General features: G+C 53.9%; 3 protein-coding genes across 3 annotated transcripts; 2 read left to right on the top strand and 1 right to left on the bottom strand.

The window, feature by feature from the left end:
- Positions 1–248: 248 nt before the first annotated feature.
- On the top strand, positions 249–4,936 carry MFAP4 (microfibril associated protein 4). Its single transcript, XM_038763873.1, has 6 exons — positions 249–337; positions 767–836; positions 1,165–1,322; positions 2,203–2,299; positions 2,633–2,815; positions 3,205–4,936. The coding sequence occupies exons 1-6, from the start codon at positions 332–334 to the stop codon at positions 3,450–3,452; spliced, it is 762 nt and encodes a 253-aa protein (XP_038619801.1). The 5' UTR covers positions 249–331; the 3' UTR covers positions 3,453–4,936.
- A 137-nt stretch (positions 4,937–5,073) lies between these two features.
- Positions 5,074–13,621, bottom strand: MAPK7 (mitogen-activated protein kinase 7). Its single transcript, XM_038763032.1, is given in 9 exon segments — positions 5,074–5,574; positions 6,023–6,156; positions 6,534–6,671; positions 6,673–6,772; positions 6,774–7,101; positions 7,882–8,963; positions 9,647–9,812; positions 10,887–11,123; positions 13,575–13,621. Coding segments are annotated over 8 exon segments (2,334 nt in total). The 5' UTR covers positions 11,119–11,123; positions 13,575–13,621; the 3' UTR covers positions 5,074–5,420.
- Positions 13,622–21,580: 7,959 nt separating this feature from the next.
- Positions 21,581–22,605, top strand: LOC119942074 (zinc finger protein 79-like; the record flags this gene model as incomplete). Its single annotated transcript, XM_038762729.1, has 1 exon — positions 21,581–22,605. A coding segment is annotated over one exon (1,014 nt), but the record flags the coding sequence as incomplete, so codon positions are not given.
- Positions 22,606–22,986: the final 381 nt, after the last annotated feature.

Genomic DNA, 22,986 nt, shown 5'->3' on the forward strand with positions numbered 1-22,986 from the left:
CTGTGCCTCCAGACTGGAATGGCAGCTGAAGGAGGGGAAGCTGATGAATTCTGAAAGTGGGTGTCTGGGTCCAGCAACGAGTTAACATCTGCCGTGACTCCCCAGACAGCTTCTAATGAGAGCCAGGTGTCCCCCTGGCCCAGTGCCTCCACTACAACCCCTTCCTCCTCCTTCCAACATGTAAACTGATCCTGTCTCAGTTCGGTGGGGGTGGGGAAGGGAGGGCAGACGTCGCGGGGAGACGGGGAGCCCTGGCTGATGCCCAGGCGCATAACTCTGTCCCGACGCCACGGAGAGAGAGCGTGAGCAACCTCCGAAAAGAAGCGACGACATGAAGGTACCGAGGGATGTTCGCCCTGGGGAGCGCAGGCCTCGGCCCCTGGCATTTGACTCAAGTCCCACCCTGAGGAGATGCCCATCGAGACTTGAGATCGTCCCGGATTGTGGGGGCGGTGGCAGAGGGGGATGGGGCAGTGGGCCGGGGTTTATCCCTGCTCGGTTGGGGAGTTGGAGGGAGGAGAGGGTCTCTCCCCAAGGACCTGGGGTTGGGGAGGGCCATCCAGGGGCACCCTCGGATCAAAGGAGACAATATGGGTTGTGTGGGAGAATCTTAAAGACAAGAGGTCATCTTGCGGGGGGAAGGGGGCAGGGGAGGAGGCGGGTCTGCCCCAGAGGGAGGCCCTTAAACAGCCGAGGGTGGTGCCAAGGCAGGATGCCCCTGGGGACAGGCTGCACTGGGCTTAACCTCTTGTCTTCTGCTCCGCAGGCAGCTCTGCTCGTCCTTCTCATCCACGCTTCTTCTGTTTCTTCTCAGTTCTCTGGGATCCGGGGGGATGGTAAGCTGTGGGCCAGGGCTTCCTCAGCACCCCTTTGCTCTTCGGGGCAGAGAAGGGACTGACGGATCAGGGAAGACACCAAGCCCCTGAGACTAGGCGTGGGGGAGAGTGTTTGGCTCCTGAGAGACGACTGAAGAGCACAGGGACTACTTTAAAAGCCATTTTAAAGAGAGTTCCTAAAGCAAAGGGAGACATTCTCACCCCAAGGGGAAATTTGAAGTTCAGGGTTTGGAATCTTTCACTCAGCCACGGGGGCAAAGGAGTTGAAAGAGGGGCTGTGGGGTTGGGGAAGGGAAGTGTCTGATGGCCTGTCTGTCCCATCGCTCAGCTCTGGTGGAGAAACAGTGCCTTCAACAGCCCCTGGACTGTGATGACATCTATTCCCAGGGATTGCAGGCAGATGGGGTCTATCTCATCTATCCTCTGGGCCCTAGTGTCCCAGTCCCCGTCTTCTGCGACATGACCACTGATGAAGGGAAGTGGACGGTAAGCGGGGTGGAACAGGGGAGTGGGGTGGGAGGGATGACCACCTCAGGAGAAGGGTAGAGGCAGCGTCCAAGAGCCCAGGAAAGATGCACAGAAGTGGTAGTGGGACACGGAGGCGGAGAAAACCTGCTGAGAAGCAATATGGCCTAGTGGAAAGAACACAGGCTGGGGAGTCAGAGGACCTGGGTTCTAATGTCGGCTCTGCCACTGCTCTGCTGGGTGACCTTGGGCAAATCACTTAACCTCTCTGTGCTTCAGTTACCTCATCTGTAAAGTTGGAATTTAGACTGTGAGTCCGATGTGGGACATGAACCGTGTCCAATTTTATTACTCTATTTCTACCCCAGTGCTTAGAACAGTGCCTGCCACATACTAAAGCACTTAACAAATACTGTTTTATAAATATGTGTGTATATGTATACATAAGAACACATATATAATAATAACAATGGTATTTGTTAGGCGCTTACCGTGTGCCAAACACTGTTCTAAGCACTGGGGTAGATACAAGGTGATCAGATTATCCCACATGGGGCTCACAGTCTTAATCTCCATTTTACAGATGGGGTAACTGAGGCACAGAGAAGTTAAGTGACTTGCCCAAAATCACACAGCAGACAAGTGGTGGAGCTGGGATTAGAACTCACGACCTCTGACTCCCAAGCCCGTGCTCTTTCCACTAAGCCACGCCGCCTGCACATATGTGTGTAAGCGAATAAGAGAGGGAAAGCCTCTGGGAAGCATGACATACTGAAGAGAAATTTAAATGGTGACGGACCATGCGCAAACTGTGCAGGTGGGAGGTTGGACATTAGAAACAGAGAAGGATCCATCCCCAAGTAGCGGCCACCCCCCGACCCCTCTGTAATCCTGACTCCAGGTTTTCCAGAAGAGATTCAATGGCTCCGTCAGCTTCTTCAGGGGCTGGAACGACTACAAACTTGGCTTTGGGCGAGCTGATGGGGAATATTGGCTAGGTAAGGAGTCGGGTGGCTTGGGGGGAGGGGGTGTTCACCTGGGGAAGGGTCCTCATTTGAGAAGCAGCATGGCTCAGTGGAAAGAGCACGGGCTTTGGAGTCAGAAGTCATGGGTTTGAATCCCGGCTCTGCCAATTGTCAGCTGTGTGACTTTGGGCAAGTCACTTAACTTCTCTGTGCCTCAGTGACCTCATCTGTAAAATGGGGATTAAGACTGTGAGCCCCCTGGGGGACAACCTGATCCCTTTGTAAGCTCCCCAGAGCTTAGAACAGTGCTTTGCACATAGTAAGCGCTTAATAAATGCCATTATTATTTGTTCTTGGGGCCCTCAGGTCTGCAGAATCTTCACCTCCTGACCCTGAAGCAGGATTATGAGCTACGTGTGGATCTGGAGGACTTTGAGAACAACACGGCTTTTGCCAAGTACAAAGACTTCTCCATCTCACCTCAGGCCATCAGCGCAGAAGAGGATGGATACACCCTCCACGTGGCTGGCTTTGAAGATGGGGGAGCAGGTAGCCCACCTTTCTTCATCCCCCACCCCCAGCTCCCCAAGTCCAGGGGAACTATGCTTGTTCAATTGGCCACTGGAGCTGAAGGCTTCACTCTTCCATCTCCCTCCCCCTGTTCCCCTCTTCCCTCAACCACATCTGGCTGCGGTACAGCTGGATTGGAGCCAGGCCTTGGCCCCAACCTTGGCACGGGAAAGGAGCTGCATGCAGCCAGGCTTCAAGCTCCCCCATCCCCTCCCACCCCCGGCCAGATGTTTCCTCTCATTCCCATCTGGTGGCCATCTGGCACGGAGGTGAGGTTGAGGCTCCCTCGCGTCCGCCGGGCCCCTGCCCGTTTCCCCAGCACTTTGCTGTCCCCGTGCCATCCTCAGCCTCCACTTCCCTCCCTCTAGGCGACTCCCTCAGCTATCACAGCGGCCAGAAGTTCTCCACCTTCGATCGGGACCAAGACCTCTTCGTGCAGAACTGCGCGGCCCTCTCCTCCGGGGCCTTCTGGTTCCGGAGTTGCCACTTCGCCAACCTCAACGGCTTCTACCTGGGTGGTTCTCACCTCTCCTACGCCAACGGCATCAACTGGGCCCAGTGGAAGGGCTTCTACTATTCCCTCAAACGTACCGAGATGAAGATCCGCCGGGCTTGAGGAAGCTCCTGCTCTGTGGCCGCAGCTGCGTTTTATCCCTATACTTGCCTATCGCTGGGCCCCGTGCCGCAGCCACCCAGCACTCGGCCATGTTAAGATGTTGCTATTTCTTGTTGACCCCCGCCCCGCTTAACTCTGGCCCTCCTCCCTGAGCTAACCGCGCTTTGCCCCTGCTCAGCCGATGCCATCGCCACACCCGATCTGGTTAACGTTCACCATCTTGCCCAGCTGCCCTCAGTGTCCGGGACCAAAGTCCCCCATTTAGCTGCTGGACCCGAGTTTTGACTACCCCTCTTCTACTGAGCTTTACCTGCTCTTTCGCCCAAGTCATCTTGATTTGCCTCTTGCAACTGGGACTGTGTCCGATCTGATTAGCTTCTATCTACCCCAGTGCTTAGATCAGTGCTTGGCACCTAGTAAGCGTGAAACAAGTACCATAATTATTATTATTATTATAACAACGCAGCTCCCTCCAGAGCCAAGGGCTGTTGAAATCTGCCACGGCCAGCTTGGTTTCGGCTTCTCACTCCAGTCTTGGCGACTCCCAGTTCTAAAACTTGTGACACTCTAACAAGATGGCTTACCCTTCTCCTTTAAAGTCGGGGGTGGAGCTCTTGCAGAAACCCTGTTAAACAAGACTCTCGTTGGAGTACTCGGTCTGTGTCCGACATGGCGTGCGGGCCCACAACCATCCCTAACAACCCCGCGTTGTGCTGTAACGATGGCTGTGTGTTGTCAGAGCGTTCCCTAATTCCGCCAAGGCGTCCTATCCCAAAGGTGCAGTGAAAACATGCGTTCTGGCAAAATAGAGTGTACTCCGCTGTTATCACTGAGCCCCTGACCCACCCCGTCCAACAGCTAACTTTAGCTGCAGTCTCTAAGAACCAATGCATAGCTAGCTGTTTAACTGTATTAGCCGCTGAAAGGGTCCCCACCCCGCCACTTTCCAAGCCCGGCCACATATCGGGTTCAAACTTCACCGATATCTACTCCAGTTCAACGCTCTGTGCCGCGACGCACAGCTCTTGCCATGTCCACGAACCTAACGTCTGCTCGTCGGGGTGATATTCAGTGGACCCACTCCTTGCAACTTTGCTGTTTCGCTGTTAGTGAGCTTCTCTCACCCTTACCCCGGCCCCAGCCCTGACCCCAGAGCCCAGCTGCACTAGGCCATTAGACTCAGCTGTGTCCATTCTCTCTCTCTCTCTCCCCCACCGAGTGCCAGTTGCTTTTTGTAATTCAGCTGGGTACCACGTTGGAATCAGGGCTACCCAAAGGCCACTGTTCCAGCTAGCTATTCCCACCCTGGCTCCCGTTTCCCAGGCTCGCTGGACAGCACGGGAGGGAGAGGTTGGAGACGTTGTGCAGAGGGAACAGGAGATGAGGTGCGTTTGAGGGCTGTAAAATAGGATGGGAAGGGGCACAGACGGGGAGGGGAGGATCGGTGATGCCACAACTCAATAAACCTTTAGGATTGGATCAAATGATTTGGGTTTCTTCTCTTTGTCCTTAAGACCTTGTGGGACCCTCTTACCCCACGGAATCGAAGGTCCCGCTCTTCAACCGCTGTTCTTCTCCGTGAACCCGGGCCTTCAGCTCTCTCCCCACCCCTCAGGCCCAGTGACATCTGGAGACAGAAGCAAGGATAAGTCTTATATTTCCTAGGAACGGGACTATAAAAAAAGGTACAGCGTTGAAAGTGGCAGCCCCCGAGATGAGAAAGGCCCCACTGGTCCCTGTTCTGTCTCCTTATCCTCCGTCTTCTCTGTCCCGAGGCTGCAGCCTATGTTTGAGATGAACCTGGAGAATAAATTAACACTTCCTGGCCCGGTGCCCTTCCAAGAGGGCAGGGCTGGCTACCCGGGCCACTGATTCTTCCCTTCCACCCTTGTCGCTCGCCCCAGAAGCTGGGTGCCCTGCCCGGCTCCAGCCCCGAGTTCTCTTCTGGATTCCTGGTACCGAAGCCCCTCACGGCTCCTGTAGATCCGGCAGATCCGCTAGCAGCATGGGGGAGTCCAGCTGGATCTCATGCTGCAGGGACTCGATGTCGGCTGGGTTCATGCCATGACCCTCCAGCCAATCGGCAAGAAGGGAGGCCGACAGTGGGGCGGAGTCGGCCTGCCTGCAGGGAGAGAGAAAGTGATGGAGCCATTGACTGGATTTCAACCACTTGTCTGCCCCCTCCCCTCTCTAATCCCAAAGCCTCCTCCCACCATCCCCAAGTGTATACCACATCAATATCATCATCAGTGAAATGTACTGGGTGCTTACTGTGCTAAGCGCTTGGGAGAGTACAATATAACAGAGTTGGCAGTCGTGTTACTCTAGACGGTCACGTTATAGTCTAGGCAGGGAGACAGACGTTAGTATGAATAAACAATTTATACTACATGATTCACCCCTGTAGGCTATAAGTTTGTGGGGAGGGAATTTGTCTGTTACTATTTTATTGTACTTTCCCAAATGCTTAGTAGAGTGCTCTGCACACAGTGAGTGCTCAATAAATACGACAATGATCCATCCCTCTTCCCGCTCCCTCGAAGCTTAGAGCCCCAGCCCTCCTCACTCACCCATCCTGCGGCCCCTCCGTCACTCCCATGTCGAAGGACTGATTTAGAAACTCCTCCAAGTCGAAGCCAACTCCGTAACCTGCCCCGCTGCCCTTCGGGGTCCCGGAGAAGACAGGAGGCAGCAGGTCCTCCACCTGCAGAGAGACGGGGCGGAGATGGAAGATAAAAGTCCAGCCTCCTCCTACACATCAGAGACACTAGTTTCTGTCACTCTCCCGGAATCTCCCCACTCCTCAACCCTCAGGATCCCGGCCAAGAAGACTCCTCCTCATACCCTGGCACTCCATACTGCATCCCAAGCGTCACCGCTTCCTCTCGGGCTCCAGAGGCCAGGACGGGCATCCGGACCCAAGAGGACAGACGCCAAGCAGGGAGACGACCCCACCTTCCCACCAAGCCTCCGGTGGTGGCCGTCTGAGACGGAGTACCAGGCCGGCCGGGCCGAAAATGGTCACCGATCCTGGGGTCGCCGTCCGCCCCAAGAGCGGGACCAGGGGGCCTCTCTCCTCACCTGCGATTTTGACAGCTGCTGAGTCACCGAGTTGACGTCGGGCGATTCCGAGGTAGGGGCCCGTTGGGGGCCCCCGGCGTCCGGGGCAGGGGGTCCGGGGGCAAAGTAAGGCAGGGGGGCCGACGGGAGCCCGGGCAGGAGGCCCGGGGGGCGGTAGCACCGGCTGGGAGGCAGGGAGGGGAGTGACGGGGGCCGGGGGATTGGCCGAGGAGGCGGTGAGCGGAGGGGGGGCCGCGGGGCGGGCCGGCGGGCTGGGAGGTGGGCCCGGAGGGAAGGGCCGCGGGCTGGGAGGCGGGGTCGGCTGGGGCCGGGGGCCGGGCCATGCGGGTCCAGCGTTCCAATAAGCTGCGATCGTTATCACTCAGCACCAGCCCAGCCAGTGGGTCCCCGGGGGGCCCGGTTCCCACCCCGACGCCTCGCTCCTTGCGTTCCCGCTCCTTCTGCCGCTTTTCTCGCTCCTTGGCCCGCTCCTGCCGCCGCCGCCGCTTCTCCTCCCGTTCCCGCTGCCGCTCCTGGGCCGTCACTGGCTTCCGGGGCTCAGGAGCCTCTGGAGGTGCGCTGGGGCCATCTGCGGGGAGCGGGCCGGGGCAGGGGGTGGCGAGAAGAGGAGGGGAGATGTGTCACAGCTGCTCCTCTCCTTAGCCCCCGCCCGCACCCCAGAATCGGGTCTGGGGGAACAAAGCCAATAGCGTCCAAGAAGGCCACTCTACTTCCAGCCTGGTGTCCGTGTGGCCATCCCTTCCACAACTGTGGCTCCCGACACTGGCCTGGCCCTCCAGTTTTCCTGGCTCAGTGGATAGAGCACGGCCCCGGGATTCAGAAGAACCTGGGTTTTAATCCCGGCCCCGCCACACGTCTCCTTTCGGACCTTGGGCGAGTCACTTAATTTCTCTGGGCCTCAGTTGCCACATCTGAAAAATGGGGGTTAAGAGGGTGAGCCCCAAGTGGGACAGGAACTGTGTCCAACCTGACCGGCTTGGATCTACCCCAGAGCTTAGAACGGTGCTTGGCACAGTCAGCGCTTAAGACCGTGAGCCCGTTGTTGGGTAGGGATTGTCCCTATCCATTGCCGAACTGTACTTTCCAAGCACTTAGTACAGTGCTCTGCACACAGTAAGTGCTCAATAAATACGACTGAATGAATGAATAAGTACCACGATTATTTCTTATTTTGCTCCCTGGCTCCGCAGGCAATTCCCTGCCCCTTCCCTGGGAGTCCTGCCCGCAGAAGCCCCCACCTTCAACAGGCAAAGCCGACGTACCCACGCGCTGCCCCCCACCCCCCAACCTCCATTCTCCCTCCCCTCCGCTCTGCCCCTCGGCCTCTCCCGCCCAGTTCTCCGGTCACCTTTAAGCCGGTTCCTCAGGGACTTGAGGAGTGCGGCCTTGAGGGCAGCCTTGGTGTTGTCGGAAATGGCCCCCTCCCGCTTAGGGGGGGCCGGCTCCCCGGGGGGCGGGGCGGGACGAGGCGAGGTCAAGTCGATGGTGTCCGACCGGGGCCCGGGCCCCGGGGGCGGCGGGGGCGACTCCATGGCGCAGTCTCCCCCAGGTCCCTGGGGGCTGGGCATCTCCACATCCGGGCAGCGCTGCTCCCCGGCCCCGGCCACGGGCCGCAGGGAGGGCTGGAAGCGGATCTGCTGGCGGATGCCCTCGCGCCGGGCGTGGAAGTCGCCGATCTCCGCCACGATGGCCTCCTTGATGCGCTCCCGGGTCAGGGCCTCCCGGTCGAAGGCGAAGTCGAAGGGCGGCGCGCAGTCCGGCTCGTCGTCGGGGTCGTGGTACTTGGCCAGGAACGGGTGGCGGAGGGCGGCGGCCGCCGAGACCCGGCTGCCCGGCTCGAAGCGCAGCATGCGCCCCAGGAGCGACAGGGCCTGCCGGTCGGCTCCCGGGTACACCGACTCCCAGGGCACCGGCTGGCGCGGGGGCAGGCTCTGGATGTAGGCCCGCACCCGCTCGGCGCCCACGGCCTGGATCACGGCCGGGGACGGGGTCCCCAGCACCGTCATGATCAGCTGCAGCTGGTGGACGTAGTTCTTGCCCGGGAACAGCTGGCGCCGGGCCAGCATCTCCCCGAAGATGCAGCCCACGGACCAGAGGTCGATGGCCTGGGTGTACTTGTGCAGCGACAGCATCAGCTCGGGGGCGCGGTACCAGCGGGTGGCCACGTACTCCGTCATGAAGTACTGATGCTCCGCCGGGACGGTGCAGAGGCCCCGGGCCATGCCGAAGTCCCCGATCTTCAGCTCGCAGTTCTCGTTCACCAGCAGGTTGGAGGGCTTGAGGTCGCGGTGGATCACCTGGGCCGAGTGCATGTACTTGAGGCCGCGCAGCAGCTGGTACAGGAAGTAGCGCACGTGCTCCAGGGTCAGCGGCTGAGAGGAGTGGATGATCTGGTGCAAGTCGCTCTCCATCAGGTCCAGGACCACGTAGCTGGGTGGAGGGAGTTAGAGGGAGGGTGGCACTTCACTTAACCGTGGGCCCGCGACGGCTCTACCCACCCTCCCAAGCGCTCGATACGGTGCTCTGTATATGAGAAGCGCTCGATAAATACCACGGATTGACTGATTGAGGCACGCTGGGGCCGAACTCTTTCCACCGAGAACAGTAATAACTGCGGTATTTAATACAGATGGCATCTGTTAAGCGCTTACTATGTGCAAAGCACTGTTCTAAGCACTTACTGCGTGCCAGACACGGCACTAAGCTCTGGGGTAGATACAGGCAAATCGGATTGGATGCAGTTCCTGCCCCATTTGGGGCCCACAGTCTCAATCCCCGTTTTACAGGTGAGGTAACTGAGGCCCACAGAAGTGAAGTGACTTGTCCAAGGTCACCCAGCAGACATGACCTTCCGACGCCCAGGCCCGTGCTCTAGACACTACAACGTGCAAGAACCCAGGGCCCTGCTGGTTCTCTAGCTGGGGGAGATCAGTATGTACCTCCTGAACTCGGGGGGGCCGGGGGAGCGGGGTCATCACGATCCTGGCAGCCAGTCCTCCTTCCCAGGAGACCACCTCCCGGACCGTGGCTCTCCCACGCTCAGGTGTCCGGCTCCCACATCAACCCTCGATTCTCTCCCAATCCTGGGTCCCAAGCCGGTCCCCGGCACTTACACAGATTTAAACTCCCCATAGGGCACGGTAGGCTTCAGGATATCCTTGATGGCGATGATGTTGTCGTGCTTGAAGTGCTTAAGGATTTTCAGCTCCCGCAGGGTCCGCTTGGCATTGGTCACCACATCAAAGGCATTGGGGATCTTTTTGATGGCCACCTGTTGGCCTAGGGAGAGAAAGTTGCGGGGGGGAAGGGGAGAGAGGGTCAAGGGTGAGCACCACATTGTCACATCCTCCAAGACTGCCCTGGAATGCTCCGAGGGGGTAGGACGCTTCTTGAGGCAATAACCGTGTGACCGGACCCGATCCGCTCAGATCACGGCTTCTCTCCGGCCTGCACGGAGCACTCCTGGGTTGTCTCAATCTGGTTAAGGTCCAGGTGGGGGCTAAAGTGGGGCCACCTCTCATTTCCAGGAAGTTCGGTTCCGTGTGGGGGGCGTTTTTTGTGCGTGCCAAGTTATCCCAGTGGACTCAAAAATCTCCAGTGGCTACCAATCAATCTGCGCATCAGGCAGAAACTCCTCACCCTGGGCTTCAAGGCTGTCCATCCCCTCGCCCCCTCCTACCTCACCTCCCTTCTCTCCTTCTCCAGCCCAGCCCGCACCCTCCACTCCTCCGCCACTAATCTCCTCACCGTACCTCGTTCTCTCCTGTCCCGCCATCGACCCCCGGCCCACGTCATCCCCCGGGCCTGGAATGCCCTCCCTCCGCCCATCCGCCAAGCTAGCTCTCTTCCTCCCTTCAAGGCCCTGCTTAGAGCTCACCTCCTCCAGGAGGCCTTCCCAGACTGAGCCCCTTCCTCCCTCTCCCCCTTGTCCCCCTCTCCATCCCCCCCATCTTACCTCCTTCCCTTCCCCACAGCACCTGTATATATGTATATATGTTTGTACATATTTATTACTCTATTTATTTATTTTACTTGTACATATCTATCCTATTTATTTTATTTTGTTAGTATGTTTGCTTTTGTTCTCTGTCTCCCCCTTTTAGACTATGAGCCCACTGTTGGGTAGGGACTGTATATGTTGCCAACTTGTACTTCCCAAGCGCTTAGTACAGTGCTCTGCACATAGTAAGCGCTCAATAAATACGATTGATGATGATGATGATGATGATGATGACTGTACTCCCCAATCCTGGATTCAATCCCACTTAGGTCTCTGCCACCCAGTCTCGCCCAACTCTGGCTCCCCATCCCTCGTCCCGGAAACCCAACCTCCGGGGGGGCGCAGAGGCTCACCAGTGAGGCGGCGGCGGGCGGAGGAGACCACCCCATAGGCGCCTGTGCCGATGGTTTCGATGATCTCGTACTCATCGCCTACGTCAAAGGTCACGTCAAAGGAACGCGCCTTCAGCAAGGCCAAGTTTTTGGAGGCCACCGAGGCTGCGGGGTTGGGAGGCTCCGCTTTGCTCCCTTCAGGGGTCTCCCTGGGCCCCTCCTCTCCTCCCTCTTCCTTTCGGGTTTCCGCCATGGCACCTGCAAGTGACAATAGTGAGGGGCAGGGAGAGGGAGTTTAAAAGGGAAATCCACTGAATCCTCTCTACCACCCTCCCTGGCCTCACGCATCCTCTCATTCATTCATTCATTCATTCATTCAATCGTATTTATTAAGCGCTTACTGTGTGCAGAGCACTGGACTAAGCGCTTGGAAAATACGATTCAGCAACAGATAGAGACAATCCCTGCCCACAACGGGCTCACAGTCTAGAAGGGAGGGAGACAGGTATCAAAACAAGTAAACAGACATCAATTGCATCAATCATATTTATTGAGTGCTTGCTATATGCAGAGCACTGTACTAAGTGCTTGGACACTATAACAACAAACAGAAGTATTCCCTGCCCACAACGATCTTACAGTCTAGAAGAGGAGATATTAATATAAATACATACATGACGAATATGTACTTAAGTGCTGTAGGGCTGGGAGGGGGGATGAATAAAGGGAGCAAGTCAGGGCGACACAGAAGGCAAGTCACTTCTCTTCTCTGTGCCTCAGTGACCTCACCTGTAAAATGGGGTTGAAGACTGTGAGCCCCACGTGGGACAACCTGATTACCTTGTATCTATCTGAGCGCTTAGAAAAGTGCTTGGCACATAGTAAGTGCTTACTTAACAGATACCAACATAATAATAATAAGGGAGTGGGAGAAAAGGAAAGGGGGGCTTAGTCAAGGAAGGCTTCTTGGAGGAGAGGTGCCTTCAGTAAGGCTTGGAAGGGGGGTTGAGGGGAGAGGCACTGTCTGCCTTTTTAGTCCCAATTTGGGGGCGACGGGGGGTGGTCTTCAAGCCTCTGGGCTGGTGGGGCGTGGATGGGGACACAAAGAAGTGTCCATGGGAGTTCTTGGGCTGGCTCACAGGCAGGGAGTGGTGGGAGCGGGGCTGGAAAAGCCAGAATCAGAGTGATAATAATAATTATTATTAATAATAACTATTATTATTAATAATAATAATAGTATTTCTTAAGCGTTTACTATGTGCCAAGCACTGTTCTAAGCGCTGGGGTAAATACACGGTAATCAGGTTGTCCCCGAGGGGCTCACAGTCTTCAGCGTGGCTCAATGGCAAGAACCCAGGCTGAGGAGTCGGAGGTCATGGGTTCTAATCCCGACTCTGCCACTTATCAGCTGTGTGACTTTGGGCAAGTCACTTCACTGGGCCTCAGTTCCCTCATCTGTAAAATGGGGATTAATAATAATAATAATAATAATGATGCCATTTGTTAAGCACTTACTATGTGCAAAGCACCATTCTAGGCGCTGGGGGGGATACACGGTGATCAGGCTGTCCCACGTGGGGCTCACAGTCTTAATCCCCATTTTACAGATGAGGTCACTGAGGCTCAGAGAAGTGAAGTGACTTGCCCAAGGTCACACAGCAGAGACCCATGTGGGACAACCTCATTACCTGGTATCCCCCCCAGCGCTGAGATCAGTGCTTGGCACCTAGTAATAATAATAATAATAATGATGGTATTTGTTAAGTGCTTCCTATGTGCAAAGCACTGTTCTAAGCACTGGGGAGGTTACAAGGTGATCAGGTTGTCCCACGGGGCGGGGGCTCACAGTCTTAATCCCCATTTTACAGATGAGGGAATTGAGGCTCAGAGAAGTGAAGTGACTTTCATTCATTCATTCAATCGTATTTATTAAGTGCTAACTGTGTGCAGAGCACTGTACTAAGCGACTTGCCCAAGGATACACAGCAGAGCCCTACGTGGGACAACCTCATTACCTTGTATCCCCCCCAGCGCTGAGATCAGTGCTTAACACCTAGTAATAATAAATAATAATATTTGTTAAGCGCTTCCTATGTGCAAAGCACTGTTCTAAGCACCGGGTAGGTTACAAGGTGATCAGGTTGTCCCACGGGGGGGGGGGGGCTCACAGTTTTAACCCCCATTTTACAGCTGAGGGAACTGAGCCCCGGAGAGGTTCTGTGGCTTGTCCAAAGTCACACAGCTGACAGTTGCCATCGTTGTTATGATCCCCATTTCACAGATGAGGCCCAGGGGAGTGAAGTGACTTGCCCAAGGTCACAGAGCAGGCAAGTGGAGGGATTGGAACCCGTGACCTGGGACTCCCAAACCCGGGCTAAATTATAGTCTGGCTTGCAGGCAGGGTGCCCCCCCGCCCAACCCCGGTTTGGGAGGGATCATCATCATCATCAATCGTATTTATTGAGCGCTTACCGTGTGCAGAGCACTGGACTAAGCGCTTGGGAAGTACAAGTTGGCAACATCTAGAGACAGTCCCTACCCAACAGTGGGCTCACAGTCTAAAAGGGGGAGACAGAGAACAAAACCAAACATACTAACAAAATAAAATAAATAGAATAGATATGTACAAGTAAAATAAATAAATAGAGTAACAAATATGTACAAACATATATACAGGAGGGATGGAAGACGCCCCCCATCTTCACTTACCATCTAGCCACCACCTCCTAAGGACCACGCCCCATCATCGCCCATCTCCGCCCGGTGGCCCCGCCCACTTCACTAGGCCACGCCCCCTCCCCGCCCTCTAGCCAATCACAGCTCGGAGTTCGCGGGGGCTCCGCTCCCTCGCTACCCGCCGTAGCCAATCAGAGACGAGGGATGCCTCGGTCGGTGTGGGCATGCGCGCGGCCGCCCGAGCCGAGGGGAGCCGCCCGAGCCGTCCTCGTCTCTTTGAATCGGCGTCCGCGCGCGGCCGGCGCGCGGGCGCGTGACGTCACCGGCGCCCAGCCAATCCGAAGGCCGCTCCCCCGAGCGGGGTTGGAGACCCTTCATAGGCTGACGCGAGGAGGGCGGGGGGTCGGGTTCAGCCAATCACAAGCGGCTCCAGAGGAGAGGGCGGTGCCACCCGTTTCCTAGGCAACCACCAAGCGGAGAGAGGGGCGGGGGGGAGGGGAGGGGAGGGAGGGTGAGGGGAAAGTGGGAGAATAATAATAATAATAATAATAATAATAATAATAATAATAAATAGCCTTTATTAAGCGCTTACTATGTGCAAAACACTGTTCTAAGCGCTTGGGAGGTGATAAGGTGAACAGGATGTCTCACGGGGGGCTCACAGTCTTAATCCCCACTTTACAGATGAGGTCACTGAGGCCCAGAGAAGTGAAGTGACTTCCCCAAGTCACACGGCTGACAATTGGCGGAGGCGGGATTTGAACCCATGACCTCTGACTCCAAAGCCCGGGCTCTTTCCACTGAGCCACGCTGCTAATCAAACTAAATGATCGAAAGGGAAGGTGGGAGCGAATGATGGAGGGGAGAAGCACTCAGAGAGGGGGGTCGGTGGAGGGGGGAGCGAAAATGAGGCTCAGAATTCATTCAATTGTATTTATTGAGCGCTTACTGTGTGCAGAACACTGTACTAAGCGCTTGGACAGTACAATTCGGCAATAAAGGGAGACAATCCCTGCCCACACTGGGTTTACAATCTAGAAGGGGGAAGGCTGACATCAAAACAAATAAACGGCATCATTATAAATAAAGAGAATTATAGATATGGACACATAATAATGATAATGATGGCATTTATTAAGCGCTTACTCTGTGCAAAGCACTGTTCTAAGCACTGGGGAGGTTCCAACGTGATCAGGTTGTCCCACGGGGGGCTCACAGCCTTCATCAGTCTGGCTCAGTGGAAAGAGGCCGGGCTTTGGAGTCAGAGGTCATGGGTTCAAATCCCGACTCTGCCAATTGTCCTCTGTGTGACTTTGGGCAAGTCACTTAACTTCTCTGGGCCTCAGTGACCTCATCTGTAAAATGGGGATTAAGACTGTGAGCCCCCCGTGGGACAACCTGATCACCTTGTAACCTCTCCAGCGCTTAGAACAGTGCTTTGCACACAGTAACCACTTAATAAATACTATCATTATTCTATTATTTACCCCCATTTTACAGATGAGGTAACTGAGGCCCAGAGACGTTAAGTGACTTGCCCAAAGTCACACAGCTGACAATTAGCAGAGCCGGGACTTGAACCCATGACCTCCGACTCCAAAGCCCGGGCTCTTTTCCACCGAGCCACGCTGCTTCTCATCAAAACAAATAAACGGCATCAATATAAATAAAGAGAATTGTAGATAAATACACATCAAAACAATAAACCGCATCAATATAAATAGAGAATTATAGATATATACACATCAAAACAAATAAACAAGCATCAATATATAGAGAATTATAAATATATATGCATCAAAACAAGTAAATAGGCATCAGTATAAAGAGAATTATATATATATATATATATATATATACATCAAAACAAGTAACCAGGCATCAATATAAATAAATAGAATTATAGATATATGCATATTTACATAAGTGTTGTGGGCCGGGGGGAGGTGGAATCAGAATGGGGTTCCCTGGTAGGGTTTGGGGGGCAATAATATAAATATTATATAAACTATAAATAATAATAATTGTGGTATTTGTTAAATGCTTACTATGTACCAAGCACTGTAGTAAACGCTGGAGTGGATACAAGCAAATCCAGGCGGTTATATTTGGGTGTGTATGGAGCGCGGATTAAGTGCATGCATGCAGTGAGAGAGGATACGCGTAATTGCAGTTTCACTGGTTCACAAGGCATTTGGGGGTGTTTACTGGATTCGTTCCCTCCGATGCCACCCCGTGAACGTGTAGAGCTTTTGGGGTGTATGGGCCTGAAGGGACTTATGGCTGGATGCATGACAAACTTTGCAGGTAGATATAAAGGGGTGCATATGCGTGACTGTAATTTTTACAGTCGCGTTTGTGTTTTAGGGTAAAAGGGCTGAGCGCTGCCAGAAAGTGTGAGACCACGAGTGGGTGGTTTCAGGGTTGGAGGTGTGTGTGTGTGTGTGTGACAGAGAGAAAGAGAGAGAGAGAGAGAGAGAGAGAGAGAGAGAGAGAGAGGGCATCTGGTAATAATAATAATAATAATAATAATAATATTTATTAAGCGCTTACTATGTGCAAAGAACTGTTCTAAGTGCTGGGAGGTGGGATACAAGGTGATCAGGTTGTCCCATGTGGGCTCACAGGCTTAATCCCCATTTTACAGTTGAGGGAACTGAGGCCCAGAGAAGTAAAGTGACTTGCCCAAAGTCACACAGCTGACAATAATAATAATAGTTTTTGTTAAGCGCTTACTATGTGCAAAGCACTGTTCTAAGCGCTGGGGGGGATACAAGGTGATCAGGTTGTCCCACGTGGGCTCACAGGCTTAATCCCCATTTTACAGTTGAGGGAACTGAGGCCCAGAGAAGTGAAGTGACTTGCCCAAAGTCACACAGCTGACAATAATAATAATAGTTTTTGTTAAGCGCTTACTATGTGCAAAGCACTGTTCTAAGCGCTGGGGGGGATACAAGGTGATCAGGTTGTCCCACGTGGGCTCACAATCTTAATCCCCATTTTACAGATGAGGTAACTGAGGCACAGAGAAGTTAAGTGACTTGCCCAAAGTCACACAGCTGACAATTGGCGGAGCCGGGATTTGAACCCATGACCTCTGACTCCAAAGCCCGGGCTCTTTCCGCTGAGCCACGCTTAATAACTGTGGTATTTGTTACGTGCTTAGTATGTGCCAAACACTGTAGTAAGCGCTGGGGTGGATCCAAGCAATTCCGGTTGGACACAGTCCCTGTCCCTTTTGAGGCTCACCGCCTTAATCCCCATTTTACAGACGGGATAACTGAGGGAAGTGAAGTGACTTGTCCAAGGCCACACAGCAGGCAAGCTCAACCGTATTTATTAAGTGCTTACTGTGTACAGATCCCCATACTAAGCGCTCGAGTACAGAGTTGGTAGCCACATTCCCGGCCTACAACGAGCTTACAGTCCAGAGGAAGAGCTTAACCCCTTTGCTGGACATTGCGTCGGGGCCGTGACATTCCCCTAGAGAAGCAGCGCGGCTCAGTGGCAACAGCACAGGTTTTGGAGTCAGAGGTCATGGGTTCAAATCCCGGCCCCACCAACTGTCAGCTGTGTGACTTTGGCCAAGTCACTTCACTTCTCTGGGCCTCTGTAAAATGGGGATGAAGACTGTGAGTCTCCCGTGGGACAACCCGATCACCTTGTAACCTCCCCAGCGCTTAGAAGGGTGCTTGGCACATAGTAAGTGCTTAATAAATGCTATCAATCAATCAATCAATCAATCAATCGTATTTATCTATCATTAGTATTATTCCCAGAAACCGGGCATCCAGGGCCTTGGAGCCTGAGGGTCCAGGGGGGATGTCCAGCTTCAGCGTGGCTCACTGGAAAGAGCCCGGGCTTTGGAGTCAGAGGTCATGGGTTCAAATCCCGGCTCTGCCGATTGCCAGCTGTGTGACCTTGGGCAAGCCACTTAACTTCTCCGTGCCTCAGTTACCTCATCTGTAAAATGGGGATGAAGACTGTGAGCCCCCCGTGGGACCACCTGATCACCTTGTAACCTCTCCAGCGCTTAGAACAGTGCATTGCACATAGTAAGCGCTTAATAAATGCCATCATCATCACAAATCTGTGAACAGTTAAAACCACGGAGAGATCCTGGAGTTGGCAGCATCCTAGAGAGGCCTGTGTGGGCCGGACAACTTCCTGTTCCAGGCCATCATTCCCGGCCTTCCCACTGCACAAAGTGGAATGGCCTGTATGCTTTTAGCACCTGGCTGCTCAATTTTCCCCACTAATTAGACCACCACCCTCTCCTCTGGGGCAGAGACCCCCCCAGGGGCCTGTGAAATCCACCCTCTTGCCATCCTGTGTGCAGCCCACCATTGGTGAGTTGGGGGGCTTCGGTTTGGGAGGGGGCCGTGAGAGGAGAGAGGCAGTCGGTGGGTTTCAAGGGAAGGAGGAAACGATGCTCTTATCTGTTATATTGTCCTAGGGCACTCTCCCCTAGCGCTTAGCAGTGAGCTCCTCCGCGCATTCATAATAATAATAATAATAATGGCCTTTATTAAGCGCTTACTATGCGCAGAGCACTGTTCTAGGCGCTGGGGAGGTTACGGGGTGATCGGGTTGTCCCACGCGGGGGCTCCCGGTCCTCATCCCCATTTTCCAGATGGGGGAACTGAGGCCCAGAGAAGTGAAGTGACTCGCCCAAAGTCACACAGCAACAACTGGCGGAGCCGGGATTTGAGCCCGTGACCTCTGACTTAAAAGCCCAGGCTCTTTCCACTGAGCCTCGCTGCTTCTCATCCCGCATTCATTCATCCTTTTCTGCCTGCCTGCCTGCAATCAATCCATCAATCAATCAATCGTATTTATTGAGCGCTTACTGTGTGCAGAGCACTGTACTAAGCCTGCATTCATTCATTCGCATTTATTGAGCGCTTTCCTTCCCTTCCCTCCTCTCCCCCTCGTCCCCCTCTCCATCCCCCTCATCTTACCTCCTTCCCTTCCCCACAACACCTGTATATATGTATATATGCTTGTACATATTTATTACTGTATTTATTTATTTATCTTACTTGTACATATCTATTCTATTTATTTTATTTTGTTAGTATGTTTGGTTTTGTTCTCTGTCTCCCCCTTTTAGACTGTGAGCCCACCGTTGGGTAGGGACTGTCTCGATATGTTGCCAACTTGTACTTCCCAAGCGCTTAGTACAGTGCTCTGCACTGAGTAAGCGCTCAATAAATACGATTGATTGATAGATTGATTCCCAGACTAAGCCCCCTCTTCCCCCTCCCCATCCCCCCTGCCTTACCTCCTTCCCCTCCCCACAGCACCTGTATATATGTATAGATGTTTGTACGTATTTATTACTCTATTTACTTATTTATTTTACTTGTACATATTTATTCTATTTATTTTATTTGGTTAATATGTTTTGTTTTGTTGTCTGTCTCCCCCTTCTAGACCGTGAGCCCACTGTTGGGTAGGGACCGTCTCTAGATGTTGCCAACTTGTGCTTCGCAAGCGCTTAGTACAGTGCTCTGCACACAGTAAGCGCTCAATAAATATGATTGAATGAATGCTCTGTGCAGTCGCAAGCCCAAGAGCTGATTGATTGAAGCAGCCATCCCAGAAGGAGCTTTCGGGATGAGACGCACTAAAGCAAGACAACTGCAGGCCTGCTGGGGTTCCCCCTCCCTAAAATAGGATTTTCACAGTGTGGTTTTCCTCACCCTCCTGCTCCACTCCAGCAGTGAAGCCCTGAATTGAAGTGAATATGAAAGGATGGTCACAATGGTGCGATTCCGATTCCGCAAACTCCGGTTTCCCTCTGGAATCCAACACAAGAATAATAATAATAATGGTATTTGTTAAGCACTTAATATCATCATCATCAATCGTATTTATTGAGCGCTTACTGTGTGCAGAGCACTGTACTAAGCGCTTGGGAAGTACAAGTTGGCAACATATAGAGACAGTCCCTACCCAACAGTGGGCTCACAGTCTAAAAGGGGGAGACACAGAACAAAACCAAACATAAACTGTTCGAAGTGCTGGGGGGGGATACAAGGTGATCAGGTTGTCCCACGTGGGGCTTACAGTCTTCATCCCCATTTTACAGATGAGGGAACTGAGGCACAGAGAAGTTAAGTGGCTTGCCCACAGTCACACAGCTGACAAGTTGTGGAGCGGGGAATAAAACCCATGACCTCTGACTCCCAAGCCCGTGCTCTTTCCACCAAGTCACACTGCTGCTCAATAATCCCGATAGTAGTTGTATTTATTGTCTTACTTCATGCACTTCTTTTATTGTCTGTCTCCCCCTTCTAGACTGTGAGCCCGTTGTTGGGCAGGAACCGCCTCTCTGTGTTGCCGACTTGTACTTCCCAAGCGCTTAGTCCAGTGCTCTGCACAGAGTAAGCACTCAATAAATATGATTGAATGAATGACCGAAAGAATAAATGCACTCTGTGTCATGTTGGAGATGCCCAACGTCCCAGGCCACGGTTCTCTGCCTCGTCCTTTCTGTCCTTTCTCACTGGAGGAACTCCATCCTCCAGTGGCTCAGTCGAAAGAGCCCGGGCTTTGGAGTCAGAGGTCGTGGGTTCGAATCCCAGCTCCACCACATGTCTGCTGTGTGACCTTGGGCAAGTCACTTCACTTCTCTGTGCTGCAGTTCCCTCATCTGTAAAATGGGAGTGATGACTGTGAGCCCCATGCGGGACAACCTGATCACCTTGCATCCCCCCAGTGCTTAGAACAGTGCTTTGCACATAGTAAGTGTTTAACAAATGCCATTATTATTATTATTATTATCCCAGACCCCAGACTTCAATAATAATAATAATAAATGTGGTATTTGTTAAGCGCTTACTGTGCTCCAGGCACTGCACAAAGCGCTGGGGTGGTTACCAGCAAATTGGGTTGGACACAATCCTTATCCTGCATGGGGCTCACAGTCTCAATCCCCGTTTCATAGATGACGTAACTGAGGCACAGAGAAGTGAAGTGACTTGCTCAAGACCACACAGCAGACAAGTGGCAGAGCAGGGATCATTCATTCATTCATTCAATCGTATTTATTGAGCGCTTACTGTGCGCAGAGCACTGTACTAAGTACTTGAGAAGTACAAGTCGGCAACATGTAGAGCTTAGAGCCAGTGCTTAGAACAGTGCTTTGCAGATAATAATAATGGTGGTATTTGTTATAGTAAGCGCTTAATAAATGCCATTATTATTATTGTTATTATTATTATTATTATTACAGAGACGATCCCTACCCAACAACGGGCTCACCCTTCTGACTCTCAGGCACATGCTCTATCCACTACTCCATTCAGCCCTCTTTTTTTCTTCACGCCAACCCAGCCGGGTAAAGTGCCAAGTGCTCGTTGTACAGATATGATAATAATAATAATAATAATAGTGGTATTTGTTAAGCACTTACTACGTGCCAAGCACTGTTCTAAGCGCTGGGGTAGATACCAGGTAATCGGGTTGTCCCACGTGGGGCTCACAGTCTTAATCCCCATTTTACAGACGAGGTAATTGAGGCCCAGAGAAGTGAGGTGACTCGCCCACGGTCACACAGCAGACAAGCGGCAGGGGCGGGATTAGAACCCATGACCTCTGACTTATGTTGCCAACTTGTACTTCCCAAGCGCTTAGTACGGTGCTCTGCACACAGTAAGCGCTCAATAAATGTGGTTGAATGAATGAATGACTGATAGCTGGTCTGTGTCCATAGGAAGGGTCGAGACGGATGCGGAACAGCGTCCGTGTCTTCCAAGGCTTGGCAATCCCTGTCACCCATGGGTGGGTGGGTGGAGAATCGGCAAGATGGTGCCAGTGAAGCGTGGGATTCTCATCCCCAGGCCTGACGCGTCCCTCTTTCCCAGATGGCATCCCCAGAGGAGGAGAACGCCCCGTTCACGGCCGGACTCTTCGATCAGCAGCCCGAGGCCCCGGACCCCCCGGAGGAGTGGCGGTGGGCTCCGTCCCCCCCGGAGCTCCCCCGACTCCTCCTGCCCTCCGCCCCCGCCCGCCCCTACATCTGCAACGTCTGCGGGAAGAGCCTCGGCCACTGGTCCGACCTGGCGGTCCACCAGTCCTCCCATTCCAGCGAGAAGCCCAACGCCTGCCCGGAGTGCGGGAAGAGTTTCCGGCAGCCCTCCGCTCTCGTCCAGCATCGGCGGACCCACACGGGGGAGAGGCCCTACAAATGCACCCAGTGTCTCCGGTCGTTCGGCCGCAGCTCCACTCTCATCCAGCACCAGCGGACTCACACGGGGGAGAAGCCCTTCAAGTGCCCCGACTGCCCCAAGACCTTCGGCCGGCGCTCCAATCTGGTCCAGCACCGGAGGACGCACACGGGCGAGCGGCCCTACAAGTGCGCCGAGTGCGAGAAGACCTTCGGCCTCAGCTCCACGCTCCTCCAGCACCAGATCATCCACACGGGGGAGAAGCCCTACAGGTGCGAGGCCTGTGGCAAGGCCTTCAACCGCCCCTCCAACCTGACCAACCACCGGCGCACCCACACCGGTGAGCGGCCCTACGCCTGCCCCGACTGCGGCAAGGCCTTCTGCGAGAGCTCCACTTTGCTCCAGCACCGCCGAACGCACACGGGGGAGAGGCCCTACGGATGCCCCGACTGCGGGAAGAGGTTCGGCCTCAGCTCCACCCTGACCCAACACCAGATCACCCACAGCGGCGAGCGGCCCTACGACTGCCCCCGCTGCGGGAAGGCCTTCGGCCTCAGCTCCAGCCTCCTCCGCCACCAGCGCACTCACGCCGCCGAAAAGCCGTCGCCCCGACGGACCGACCCCGGGGAGGGGGACCCCCGGGACCTCGGCCTGGGGGCTGGGGAGGGTCCGCCCGGGAAGCGACCCCAGGGGAGACCCTTCCGCCGCACTGGCCGCGGGCGGGGATGCTCCCGGAGCGGGCCGCGCCGGCCCAGCCGGCCAGGCGGGAAGGGCCTCGTGGCCTCCGCCCGCCCCGTCCGACGCGGCAACCTTGGGGCACGGAGGACGCACACGGGCAACTGCCACCAGGCCTTCGGCCGGACCTCCGAACTCGCATAGCAACACTTCTATCTCCGTAGCTATAGTTCTATGTGTATAGCTGTAATTCCATTTTTATAACTATAATTCCATGTGTAGAGCTATAATTCTACCTGTATAGCTACAATTCTATGTGTCTAGCTATAATTCCACGGGTATAGCTGTAATTCTACCTGTATAGCGGCAATTCTATGTGTCTAGCTATAATTCCACGGGTATAGCTGTAATTCTACCTGTATAGCTACAATTCTATGTGTCTAGCTATAATTCCATGGGTATAGCAGTAATTCTACCTGTATAGCTACAATTCTATGTGTCTAGCTATAATTCCACGGGTATAGCTGTAATTCTACCTGTATAGCTACAATTCTATGTGTCTAGCTATAATTCCACGGGTATAGCTGTAATTCTAC

This window comes from Tachyglossus aculeatus, chromosome 21, assembly GCF_015852505.1.
Source record: "Tachyglossus aculeatus isolate mTacAcu1 chromosome 21, mTacAcu1.pri, whole genome shotgun sequence".
Taxonomy (NCBI): Eukaryota; Metazoa; Chordata; class Mammalia; order Monotremata; family Tachyglossidae; genus Tachyglossus; species Tachyglossus aculeatus.

Excerpts from the sequence above, each read along its gene's own strand:
- MFAP4 (XM_038763873.1), top strand. Across the intron at positions 837-1,164 it reads CTCTGGGATCCGGGGGGATG|CTCTGGTGGAGAAACAGTGC; the intron begins GTAAGCTGTGGG and ends CCCATCGCTCAG. Across the intron at positions 1,323-2,202 it reads CTGATGAAGGGAAGTGGACG|GTTTTCCAGAAGAGATTCAA; the intron begins GTAAGCGGGGTG and ends TCCTGACTCCAG.